Source organism: Cajanus cajan, chromosome 4 (assembly GCF_000230855.2).
Source record: "Cajanus cajan strain Asha chromosome 4, NIPB_CcT2T_4, whole genome shotgun sequence".
Classification (NCBI taxonomy): domain Eukaryota; kingdom Viridiplantae; phylum Streptophyta; class Magnoliopsida; order Fabales; family Fabaceae; genus Cajanus; species Cajanus cajan.
In genome coordinates this window covers 70,089,708-70,102,381 of record NC_138520.1, presented here as the reverse complement: position 1 = coordinate 70,102,381, position 12,674 = coordinate 70,089,708, and the positions used below count along the sequence as shown (strand labels likewise).

General features: G+C 32.2%; 1 protein-coding gene across 3 annotated transcripts; it reads right to left on the bottom strand.

Annotated features, from left to right (window-relative positions):
* Window positions 1-8,424: 8,424 nt before the first annotated feature.
* LOC145956945 (uncharacterized) lies at window positions 8,425-11,693 on the bottom strand. 3 transcript variants are annotated; one of them, XR_014433355.1, is made up of 3 exons: window positions 11,078-11,693; window positions 9,137-10,992; window positions 8,425-9,011 (listed from the first exon to the last, which is right to left on the bottom strand). XR_014433355.1 is itself a non-coding variant. In XM_083072946.1 (3 exons), exons 1-3 carry the CDS (start codon window positions 11,183-11,185, stop codon window positions 10,621-10,623), a joined length of 342 nt encoding a protein of 113 aa, XP_082929072.1. In that variant the 5' UTR covers window positions 11,186-11,692; the 3' UTR covers window positions 10,236-10,620. The 3 variants fall into 3 exon arrangements, 1 of the variants encoding a protein (XP_082929072.1); XR_014433356.1 differs by having other exon boundaries at window positions 8,426-9,011; window positions 9,137-10,692; window positions 10,831-11,148; XM_083072946.1 differs by lacking the exon at window positions 8,425-9,011 and having other exon boundaries at window positions 10,236-10,692; window positions 10,831-10,992; window positions 11,078-11,692.
* Window positions 11,694-12,674: the final 981 nt, after the last annotated feature.

The following is a 12,674-nucleotide window of genomic DNA, read 5'->3' as shown; positions in this document are numbered from 1 at the left end:
GTACAAATTACCCATATCAGCACTTGCTGCCACGAGTGACTATTTTTTCCTTTGGTGGCCAAAACGTGAATTTATTTGCAGGGCATCATAATATTAAAACAATATTAAAACGTGAAAGTTATAAGAATTGTGAACTTGTGGCTATTTTTTCCTTTGGTGGCCAAAACGCAAATTTACTTGCAGGGCACATAATATTAAAATGTGAAGGTTATAAGAATTGTGAACTAGCGGGGCATCATAATATTAAAAAAAATTATAAAAAATTATTTGCGATTTTTCCTAGGAAATTTACTTGTGAATTTGAAATTTTGCAGAAAATTTACCTACAAAATTTTAATTTTGCAGAAAATTTACTTGGGAAATTTTAATTTTGCAAGAAATTTACTTGCAAATTTTAAATTTCGTGGAAAATTTTTTGCAAAAATTTTGTAGATTTTAAAATTTGTAGAATATTTTTTGCAAATTTTCTAAGAATTCTTTTTCCCCAAGAAAGTTTGCTGCCATTTTTTTTTTGCAAGAAAGTTTTCTATAGATTTTTTTATAGCAAAAATTATAAGAAATTTTTTTGCAAATTTTGAAATTGGCAAGAAACAATTATCTACGAAGGTATTAGCTGCGAAAATAAATTTGTAGAAAAATTCGCAAAAAATTTATTTCCTACAAATTTTAATAAAAAATTCCTAGAAAAATCCTTAGGTAATAGAAAAAATTCTAGTAGTGCGCCACTTTTACAGTCTTATACTGACTCCAACATGGGTAAGTCTTCTTTCCTGTTTAGTAAATTCCAACCATGTACCTGCAATACTGCAATTTTAATTTGATTTCCCTATATCATTACATAAATATTAATTGATCGTGTTTTATATTTTTGCTGCCTAATTTCCCCTTTCCATTTAAATACAATTAATGCTTGTTGAAATATATATATTAAAATGATGATTAAATGGAATAAAATATTTAAAAATGACAAGTTAATTCCAATAGTAGAGCACAAAGTTCAAAACTAATAACAATGCAATCCATTCCGAAAATACGGAAGAATACTTGTGAATTTTACATATCATCAAATTGTTAAGGAAGCAATAACGCGACAAATCGTGAAGCTCTTTCTCACATTTCTCTTTAATTTGTAGTTTGAAAATGTTTTATCTAATACAAGAAAGGCTTAATTAGTATATAGTACTAGAAGGACGATATGGTAGCAGTATTTTTTATACAGATTTCATTCCATATATCCTTGTATTTACTTGTTATAAAACAGAATGATTAAACTTGCATAATTATTCTTTTAATTTGTTTTTAGGTTGAGTGGGGTTTGAACATCGAAATAACAAATAAGGAGGGAACAGTGATGGAAATAACTACATATATTATGAAAAAAGGTTTGTGTTAAAAGTCTTTTTTTAGGTGGTTTGGACGAGTAATATTGACATACGTTATGTATTTTTATTTTATGGTGTGATTTTTAGTTATTTACATAGTTTTGTAATAATAATTTCCATTTTTTTTTTCTTATGTCAAGTAAGTCATTCATTAAAGATAAAGGAAACACACGTCCAAGGCAGGATTCTCGTTAGAAAAGAGCTGTCGGCTCATATAATTTACATATATTCATTTTCATAAAATTTAATTTATAATTTAAGCAATCTTATTTCTATTTATTATTTTACATTAATTTTACTCAATAATCATATTACATTTGTTGTACACCAAAAGGTTTCCATACACACATGTTTTCACATAGTAAGATATTATCCACTTTAAGTTTAAATTCTCATAGTTTTACTTTTAGCTATCTCCCAAAAAACCTTTAACAATAGAGACTTTATGTGTGTTTACAAAACTTATGTTCATTTTCTTATTCAAATCATATGGCACTTTAATTACATCCTAACAATTTCTTCCTCAAACAAAGGATTATGGTTTACCCCCTCTCCTTTTTACAGTAGAAGCTAGTCCACGAATATATTCAATGTGGTCCATAGAACTTAATCACACTTTAAGTACTTGCATCGTTGCTCCATCATTAACTCATGATACAAGTGGCTCGTAAAGCTTAGTCACACCCTAAATACTTTCATCGTTGCTCCATCGTTAACTCATAATAGTGTGATAGCCTCCTAAGTACCTCCATGTCACTAGAAGGAGAAAATATATGAATTAATCCACCATTAGGAAGACTTTTGACACAAGGGATTGAATACTCAAATCCATTTATCAACGATAATCATACTGGCCTAGTTGATCACTCAGTTGAACCAGATGGCACATCTAATTCTACTTGTTGTGCATTGAGGGTTTCCACACACGTCTCTATATTGGTAAGATATTATTCACTTTGGACCTAAAATCTCATAATTTTGCTTTTGGTCATCACCGAAAAGGCATCTTAACCAATATAGACAATTATGTATTTATAAAATCATGTTTATCCTCATGTTCGACCGATGTGGGACTTTGATTGCATCTTAACAATAGACAATTGTATGTATATAAACTCATATCCAGCTCTCTTGTTCAAACAATGTGAGACTTTAACTACATTCCAACAATCCTCCCTTCAAATAAAAAACCATGATTTACCCCCTCCTTTGCAGCAAAAGCTAATCCATGAGTATATCAATGGTGGCCCATAGAGCTCAGTCACATTTGAAGTACTTGCATTGCCACTCTTATAATTAAGTACTTGCACCATCATATTCAAATCCACCTGCTAACCATCATATTTTCCTTCCTAGATAGCTAGTCACTTGGTTGAACTATAGTCAACTTTGATACCACTTGTTGCTCCTTTGCAATGAAAGCTACTCAATGGTAGCCTATAGAGCTCAATCAAGCTCTATGTACTTACATCGTCGTTCTTATATTTGAATTTACCTGTCAACCATCATACTTGTCTGTGTAGATGGTCACTTGGTCGAATTAGTCGGCTCTAATACCACTTGTTACTACTTTGCAACAAAACTAGTACATGAGTATATCAACGGTGGGCTATAGAGCTTAGTCAAGCTCTTAATACTTGCATCTTTGCTCCTATATTCGAATCCATCAGCTTTAATGCCACTTGTTGCACCTTTGCAACGAAAGTTAGTACACGAGTATATTTATGAGGCCTATAGAGCTCAGTCAAGCTCTAAGTACTTGCATGATCACCGCTCCTATATTCAAATCCACCTGCCAATCATCATACTCATTTGCCTAGATGGTCACTTGGTTGAACCAATCACCTCTGCTACCACTTGTTGCTCCTTAGTAGCAAAAGTTAGTACACGAGTATATCAATGATGACCTATAAAGCTTAGTCAAGTTCTAAGTACTTGCATCGCCGCTCCTATATTCGAATCCACCAACTTTAATACCACTTGTTGCTCCTTTGCAATGAAAGTTGGTACATGAGTATATCTATGATGACCTACAAAGCTTAGTCAAGCTCTAAGTACTTTCATCACCGCTCTTATATTCAACTCCACATGCCAACCAACATATTCATCTATCTAGATGGTCACTTGGTCAAACCAATTGACTTTGATACCACTTGTTGCTCCTTTGCAATGAAAGCTAATACACAAGTATATCAATGATGACCTATAAATCTTAATCAAGCTCTAAGTACTTGCATCACTGCTCATATATTCAAATCCACCTATCAACCATCATACTCGTCTACCTAAATGGTCACTTAGTTGAACCAATTGGCTCTAATACTACTTGTTTCTCCTTTGTAGTGAAAGCTAGGACACGAGTATATTAATGATGACCTATAGAGCTCATTCAAGCTCTAAGTACTTGCATCGCCACTCCTATATTCGAATCCACCAGCTTTAATACCACTTATTGCTCCTTTGCAATGAAAGCTAGTACACAAGTATATTAATAATGGCCTATAAAGCTCAGTCAAACTCTAAGTACTAGCATCACAGCTCCTATATTCAAATCCACCATCCAACCATCATACTCGTCTACTTAGATGGTCACTTGGGTTGAACCAATTGTCTATGATACTACTTGTTCCTCCTTTGCAACAAAAGTTAGTACACGAGTATATCAATGATGACCTATAGAGCTCAGTTAAGCTCTAAGTACGTGCATCGCTGCTCTTATATTTGAATCCACCAGTTTTAATACCACTTGTTGCTCCTTTGCAGCAAAAGCTAGCTCTAAGTACTTACATCACTACTCCTATATTCAAATCCATCTGTCAACCATCATACTCATCTGCCTAGATGGTCACTTGGCCAAACCAATTAGCTATGATACCACTTGTTGCTCTTTGCAGCGAAAGCTAATACATAAGTATATCAATGATGACCTATAGAGCTCAGTCAAGCTCTAAGTACTTGCACCATCGCTCCTCTACTCAAATCCACTGACTTTAATACCATTGTTGTGCATTAGGATTTGTCACACACACATGTCTCTATATTGGTAAGATATTGTTCACTTTGAACTTAAGTCTTCATGGTTTTATTTTTGGTCATCACCCAAAAGACCTTTTAACCAATGAAGACAATTATGTGTTTATAAACTCATGTCCATCCTCATATTCAAACTATGTGGGACTTTGATTGCATTCCAACAATATCCTTTAACATTTTAAAAAAAATTTGATTGAGAAAAAAAACATTTTAACAAAATTTGCATTAATATGAGAATTATAATATAATTAGTATGATATGTACAAATGATTTAAATATGTATTCACTACAACAAAATAAACTTTTAGTGACAATAAAAATGATTGTAAAATATTTTACCACTAGTAAATACTCTTTTAATGTAGAGAAAAATATATGAATTTTTGTGACATTTAATATGACTTAGATTTTTCTAATACACTCCCTTAAGTCTAGTACTATTGAAATTGATAGTGATGAGTGATTTGATATCATTTTAGAATAGTGAGTTATGAGCTTAATTTAACCCTACAAAATTAATTTATAAGGTGAGGGTTGACATCTACTTATATACTCTTTAATTATCTTATTTCTAGTCAATGTAGAGCTTAAATTTTTCCCAATAAAATGAATTAAAATTTGATATATATGATCTAAGAGATAATGAACTTTCAATCTAACGGTTAAATTTTCAAAATTTACATTTAATATAAAGTTATTGAACGATGTAACACTTAGTAAAAGTTACAATGGTATCGTTTGAACCCTCCTTTTATATATATATATATATATATATATATATATATTGATTCAAAACGTAGTTATTTTATTGTTCCATCATGTATAATTTTAAATTAATAAACATTATTATTTATTTTAATTTCTTAAATTTATAAAAAAAAATATCAAAGTCATCAAAAATAAAATATAAGAGCCAAGAATGAGTGAATATATATATATATATATATATATATATATATATATATATATATATATATTATCACTAAGACAAGTATGAGAAAATATAAAAAAAAAACATGAAGCCTCTTATACGAATATAATCATCCTTGAAAATATGTAATTACATGCATTGGAACTAAAAACATTAACTTGTAGTGTCAGTCAAACAACACTATGCAAACTACATCAAAATAGCATCAACAAAATACCATCCTCCAAGATAACTGCCAATACTCTGTATTTGCCATCCAGCCTAATTCTGACATACTTTCATACTAAATACAATCATTGCATTCCAACCATGAAAACAAAAGGTAAACTTGTGCAACTTTAAAACAATTCCTCAACATGAATCAACTCAAATAATAACTTCATCACAAGTAGTAGATATTCACGGTTTAAGACAAGACATATTTCATCTTATATCTTTAAACTTAATATTCCTTGTGACAACATACAACTATGATGCCAACTCAAACATAAATTTCAACTTCCAACTCAACAACTCAAGATGCACAATTCAACAACTTAAGCAACATGAATGCATAACCTTACAACTAGACAACTCTATGCATCGTCACATATTTTTAACTATGGAAAATTTCTACAACTCGATGAGTAGTTTAAGTGACTTAATCTTACAAAACCTACAACACTTGACATGTCATATTTAGGTCATAAATACTACTTAGTAGGCATAAAAGTTATAAACAACTTAGATGTTTCTCAGATATATCGCCACTTAAATTAGGAAGGTTTGATATAACCATAAGGTATAAAACAATTTAGAAATGAGTCTATCATGACATTGGTAAGCATCAACTAAGTCCTAAATGGAATTAGCCTCCAACTATCCTCTTGATATCGTGTACCCTTCCAACAATCAGTTAGGAATTTTGGCTTCTAACTTTATGCCTTACTTTATTTGGTCGCTTATGTCAAGTGTGACTTAGCCTGACTCCACGCCCTTTTTTTAACTTAAAAACCTAGAGGAGATAACTTTAAAAGCAATTATTCCTTCAAGAGCCAACTCTCTCAATGATGATTTTCAACATTGGACTCTTAGAGCACCATAACTTAGATTTATACAATAAGATCTTTCAACTTAAAAGCAACTCAATCTCCTATATATATATATTTTTATTTCAACTTTCAACTCAAAAAATCATACATAATGCATCACCATATGAACTTAAACAACTCAAAAAACTAATGTAACGATCCATCAATGGTCCTTACACTAATCAGTACCATTACTAGTAATAAAATTTCACTTAATGACTTAGGATTGGAAACATACTAATACCTGAATATGTATCATATATAAGGCATATAATAGAACATTAACTACACAAGTATGTATATACAATATAGATACAGTCATCCAGGAAAATGTAAACTATACAACCTAAGTTATGTTGAGATTCATAGGATGATGAATCAATTTCTGAAGTGTTTTGATGATTACAAAAGAGAAGAGTGAAGGTCATGGAATATGTGAATGTTTAAAATGTAATAGAGTAGTTTATGAGTTGTAGTTGCTTGTTGTTTTACTTTAAGCATGTTGTGTCAGTTTATGCTTTGTGCATGTGATAAATATTTATCCTTATTGTCTTGAAAGTAGTATGATGATGATAAAATATAACGGGAAGATTTATGGATGATAAAATCAAATTTTGAGATATTACTCAAAATAATTGATTATTCACTTACAATAATCGAATATTTGCTCTATTTTTCATTAAAAAGAAAAACCTTGTTATAATAATTGATTATTTTTAGAAATAATTGATTATTTGTAGAAATAATTGATTATTCCAAAAAGCACTCTTTGGAATAATTAATTATCTTATGAAATAATCGATTATTCTATTCTTAAGTGATTTCCAAAATTGCTAAGAACAAAATAATTGATTATCTAAGCCTAAAAATTTTATAAAAATGGTTTTCTCATACAGAAACATATGCAAGTGGTATTGTGTGAAATTTGTAAACTACTTTTGATCTTTGTGATCTTCTTGGAGAGATTTCTGTGTGAATCCAAGAATTAAAAACACTTTGTGAAATGTTTTGAAGAAATTGATCATCATCTATACATTCTTGAAAGAAGGACAAAAACTTATCCAAAATTCACTATCTGATTAGTTTGGAGTTTCAGGTGAATTCATTCCTTAATTTTTTTGTGTTTTGTGATAAGCAACTTGAGTAGGTTTCTCAAGTGTAGGAGTTCTTGTAGTGGGTTAATACAAGGAGTACTTTCTTGGATGCAAGAAAGGTTATATCTTGTATGAATGAGTCTTTTGCATGTGAATGTGATTGTAAAACTTCTCCATAAACACTACTAGAAAAATTAAAATTAGAGAGGGAAAAAATCCATCACTAAACTTCATAAAATCCGTCACAAATAAGCTAGTGACGGAATTTGTGACGGAAATGATTCCGTCACAAAATTTGGCGTCACAAAATATTTAGTGACGGATTATTTGCTCCGTCACAATTAGTGATGGAATTAAGGCGTCACAAACAATATAATTTCCGTCACAAATTTGTAACAATAAATGTTTAGAAATTAATAAAAATCCGTCGCAATTTGTGAGGGATTAAATCCCTCGCAATTTGTGAGGGATTAAATCCCTCGCAATTTGAGAGGGATTGAGAGGTATGTAAAATCCCTCGCTATTTGAGAGGGATTGAGAGGTATGTAAAATCCCTCACTATTTGAGAGGGATTGAGAGGTATGTAAAATCCCTCGCTATTTGAGAGGGATTAAATCCCTCGCTATTTGAGAGGGATTAAATCCCTCGCTATTTGAGAGGGATTAAATCCCTCGCTATTTGCGACGGATTTTATCCGTCACTAACTGGGATGAATCCCTCGCTAACTGTTTGATTACTGAATTTGAGAAAACTATTGTTTTAAAACTCTGGTAATCGATTACCTATACATGTAATCGATTACCAGACAATGGAAATCATATATATGTTCGAAATTAACTTATTAAAAGGGTCTCTGGTAATCGATTACCCATTTCTGGTAATCGATTACCAGAGCTATTATTGAAACAATTTTAATCAAAAAAAATATCAAGTCTTTTTTATGAAAATGCATGATATCATTTAAAATGAAGATAAAAGAACAATACAGACATCAAGAGGAGTTCCCAAGATTAATGATGTGCTTAATCGGCAAGACAACACATGAAAAATAATGAATGACCTCTATCAGTGTAACTATGACAATAAAGTTTCATTGGAGTATATCCATAGCCATGATACTTTTCATCATTTAGAGATCAAAATCCACAAGGCACACATTTAGGCAAAGAAACCCCTTCAAACAATACACATGAAGCAACCTAATTTTACTAAGCTAGATTGCTTATATAGTGATGACCTTATACCTATCTACGAAACATACAATTAATAGAGGCAACATGTTGAAAATTCCAAATCAAATCATACAAAAATTCAAATACAGGGGAAAAAATTCTTAAAATTGATTACCCTTTTTCCCGGTCTAACAAGCCTCAAGGCCACCTCAGCAGCAGTATTTGCAGTAGCAATAACATCAGCTGCCCTTCTTGTGACAGGACCTTCCTGAAGAACATGAGTGTGAGCCACAGCCGCGATGAAACCATCTATATGACAAGCCAAATCACTACAAAAAACCAAAGAAACTACCATCAACTTCCCAGTAATAGCGAAAAACACAAATTTCATTCCCCTATCACTCATAACAAAATTCCTACTGAGAAAAAAAAAAACCATGCTCAAAAATCTTACATTTTCAATATATCACCTTCTTCCAACACTGTCTCGTCACTGGCTAGTGGAAACTAAAGGAAAACCAGCATCATCAAAGCAAATATATGAACTGACAAATTAAAAAATATATATAAGAAAAAATCATGTGGGCATAAGTCTTAATACAAGTGTTGGGAACTTCCCTGCAAAGTGGTGCAAAATATCAAAATAAGGTTCAGCTAAAGCAATATTGAAATCAGAAACCCAAAATATAACAATTCTAAAAAGCAGGGAATCAAATTAAAAGCAAGGGATAGTAGAGCCAATTCAAAAGGATAACCAAAGCCACTTAAAAAAATTATGTAGTTAGTGTTTAAAAACATCCAAGTAAATACAATATAGCGCAATGTGACCAGAAATTAACAAGAACACAACAATGTATTATGTGAACTGATCAGAACAAGCAAATCACCAAGTACACTCTAGAACATCCAAGAGGATCAAAATCGTAAACCCAAAACAATAAAACATGCCTGCCTTGTTGAGACCAGGTCCCAAAAAAGTTACAAACATGCACATACAATTAAGCCTTACAGTAAAATAGTCATTAAAACTATCAACACACCAAAAAAATTAACATGCCTTGAACATGCCTGCATCAATTGATTATCAAATTTACATATGCCAATATATCTTATTTAAAAAGACCCGAATGTGAGTTGATGACAATAATCCCCTCAATGATTTTCAAAAATGACACTCCACCACAACCAAGCTACTCTAAAATTATACTTCCACAGAATCTAAGAAAACAATCAGGCAACTAAAGATTTAACTATTGTTTAATCAAGTTATTGTACCATATATTTTTTATTTTATAAAATGTGATATTTTGAAAATGAAAACAAAGAAAACTCACATCTCTACAAGTAAAAGGTTGTTTAACACCGGTAACCATTAGTACAATCAGAACACAAAGGCCAAGACAGTAGTTCCTATTAGTTGCCATATTTTCCTTTCTCTATATCAAAGCAACTGAAAGCTAATACCTTGAATACTAGCATATTATTCATTTGTTTTCAGGATGAAATTTGCTTTTAACAGAGTGCAAGGATAACTAATGATTTTGAAAGGAAAGAAAGTTCAAAATGGCTATCACTGATGCATTTAGGTTTAGAAAAATGATTGGTTTCCTTCACATACATGTTAACAAGCAATTCAGCAATAAGTGAAATATCATTTTCAGGCTATTTCAACTTTCTTCTATTTATTTCCACTAAATAAAATTTAAATCTTGCAAACATTTTAGCATGCCTGGTATGAAAAAGATGACAACAACAAAAAGAAAGAAACAATCAAACAAATTCCCCCCTTACTAAGAGAGAATAAGAGTCACACAGTAAGAGTAGACTAGATTATGCAAAAGAGCTATATATAATAAGGCAAGACAATTAAACCATTAAATAAATAAAACTTACCAAACCCGTATGACCCAAATGACCATATTTGTAACAAGAAATTTCTCATGGTGTTGCATCATCAGAATTGACACAACATAAGTGGCCAAGCCTCTTGCAGACATAACATTGAATTTCCTAATTAAACAGAAAAGGTAAATAGTCAGTGACTTAGCAATTCAAATCCAACAGAAGCCACTAATTTTATGCAAATCCAACCAAAAACATTTCCCAAATTTGACAATAAAAGAAAAGCACAATAAGAAACAGAACAACCTTGAGATCATCCAGTGAATAATCACTCTTGCAAAAAAACATATCATGCCCAGAATTTCCACACTTTAAGCAAATAGAAATGCTTTTAGAAGTACTCGCATGCTTTTCTGGACAGTCTTTAGCACGGTGACCACCTTTTTTGCAGATAAAGCAATCTTGCGTCTGTAGGAGCATAAAACATATCTCAACAAAACACATTAAACCCTCATATTCCAATAAAATGACAGAATATGACTATAAGACATACCTTAGTGCATTGTTTTGCATTGTGTCCCAAACCACCGCAAACATAGCATGGTTTCTTTCGCTTTACCGCTGAACAGTTCACAGCGGCGTGGCCTTCCTCGCGGTGCATCTCTTCGATGAAGGCGTAGCCGTCGAGGAGGATGGTTTCCTTGGGGGGGCGGTTGGACCAGTTGGGGTTGGGGTCGTTGAGGGAGGAGGTGGTGGCGCGTGTGGAGAGGGCGCGAAGGGAGGGGGGTGGCGGGGAGGAGGAAGCAGCGGAGGGAGGGGGAGGCCGCGAGGGAGATGCGGCGGAGGAAGGAGAGGGCGGAGAGGGAGGGAGGAGCGGTGGCAGAGAGGGAGAGGGAGCGGGAGAGGAAGGGGGTTAGGGTTACGGTTTTGGGGAAGAGACAGAGAATGTGTGAAGAGGGCTCCCTTCTGCCCTCTTTTAGGGTTTCTTAAATTACCCTTTTGCCCTTCTAGAAGGCTTGGGTCAAATTGGGCCCAAACTGATTTGAACATTGCAAAACAAGGCCCAAAACGTTTCCAGATTCCGTGGGTCATTTTCGGGCTCCATTTTGACCATCTTAGGCTTCGAACTAGGAGATGCACATTAGTGAGACATTTGTAGCTTTTTCTCTTAGCTTTCCAACGCCACCAAGATTGCTCAATTCGGAGTCCTGTAGCTCCAGATAGAGCCAAAAAACCGAGCGAAGGTCAAACTGTCCAGAAACAGAAATTTGATTAGTTTTGCAATTAGGCCCATAATTCAAATGACAATTAGCAAACATGATAAAACCACGAAATTAACCCTAAATGTGAGAAGTAATCAATGCCATAATGATATGAATTGAAGCACTAAATTACGGCTCATCAATCAGTTTATAAGAAAAAGGACTACAAATTTTAGTTCCTAGCCAATCAAACCATCTTGAAATCAATTTTCTTTCCACCCTAATAGTCACAGCTGATTAGGAATAACATTGATTCCAGACATCGACGAACCACCACAACTGCACTAATAAGCTTAGTGACGGATTATTTAATAAGCAGTGTTATATAATTAAAAAAAAAATACTTGCTACTAATGAAAAATGACTATAATTAAAAAAAAATACTTGCTACTAATTATTTAATAAGCAGTGTTATATTGTAAAAAAAAAAAAAGTTACAAGAATTATAAAGTTAATTAAAGGTTTTTAGTAAAATTGGCTCATAAACTAACTGAAAATTTATAAGTTATAAATTGGAAACTGAAAACTTATTAGTTAAGAACTGAAAAATTAGAAGTTTGTGAACTAGCTAATTGAATTGGAAGTTTTTTGTAGGCTAATTGATAATTATAAAATTTCAAGAAATAATTCTTATAACGAGGATGAGAAAATGACAGGAAAGATAAAGTAGTTTTTAAATTAAAAAGAATAAAAATTAATTTCAAAAAAATAATAAGGATAACAAAGTAAAAAGAATAAAAAAAAGACTTACAAACTGAGTTATTTCAATTAATTTATAAAAATAAATTATAAACACCCATACTAAACAAGCTTATTTAATCGGATTAGCTTGTAAACTAGTTAAAATAACTTAATAAGCTACTTAAATGTCTTCTCTCAAACACAATC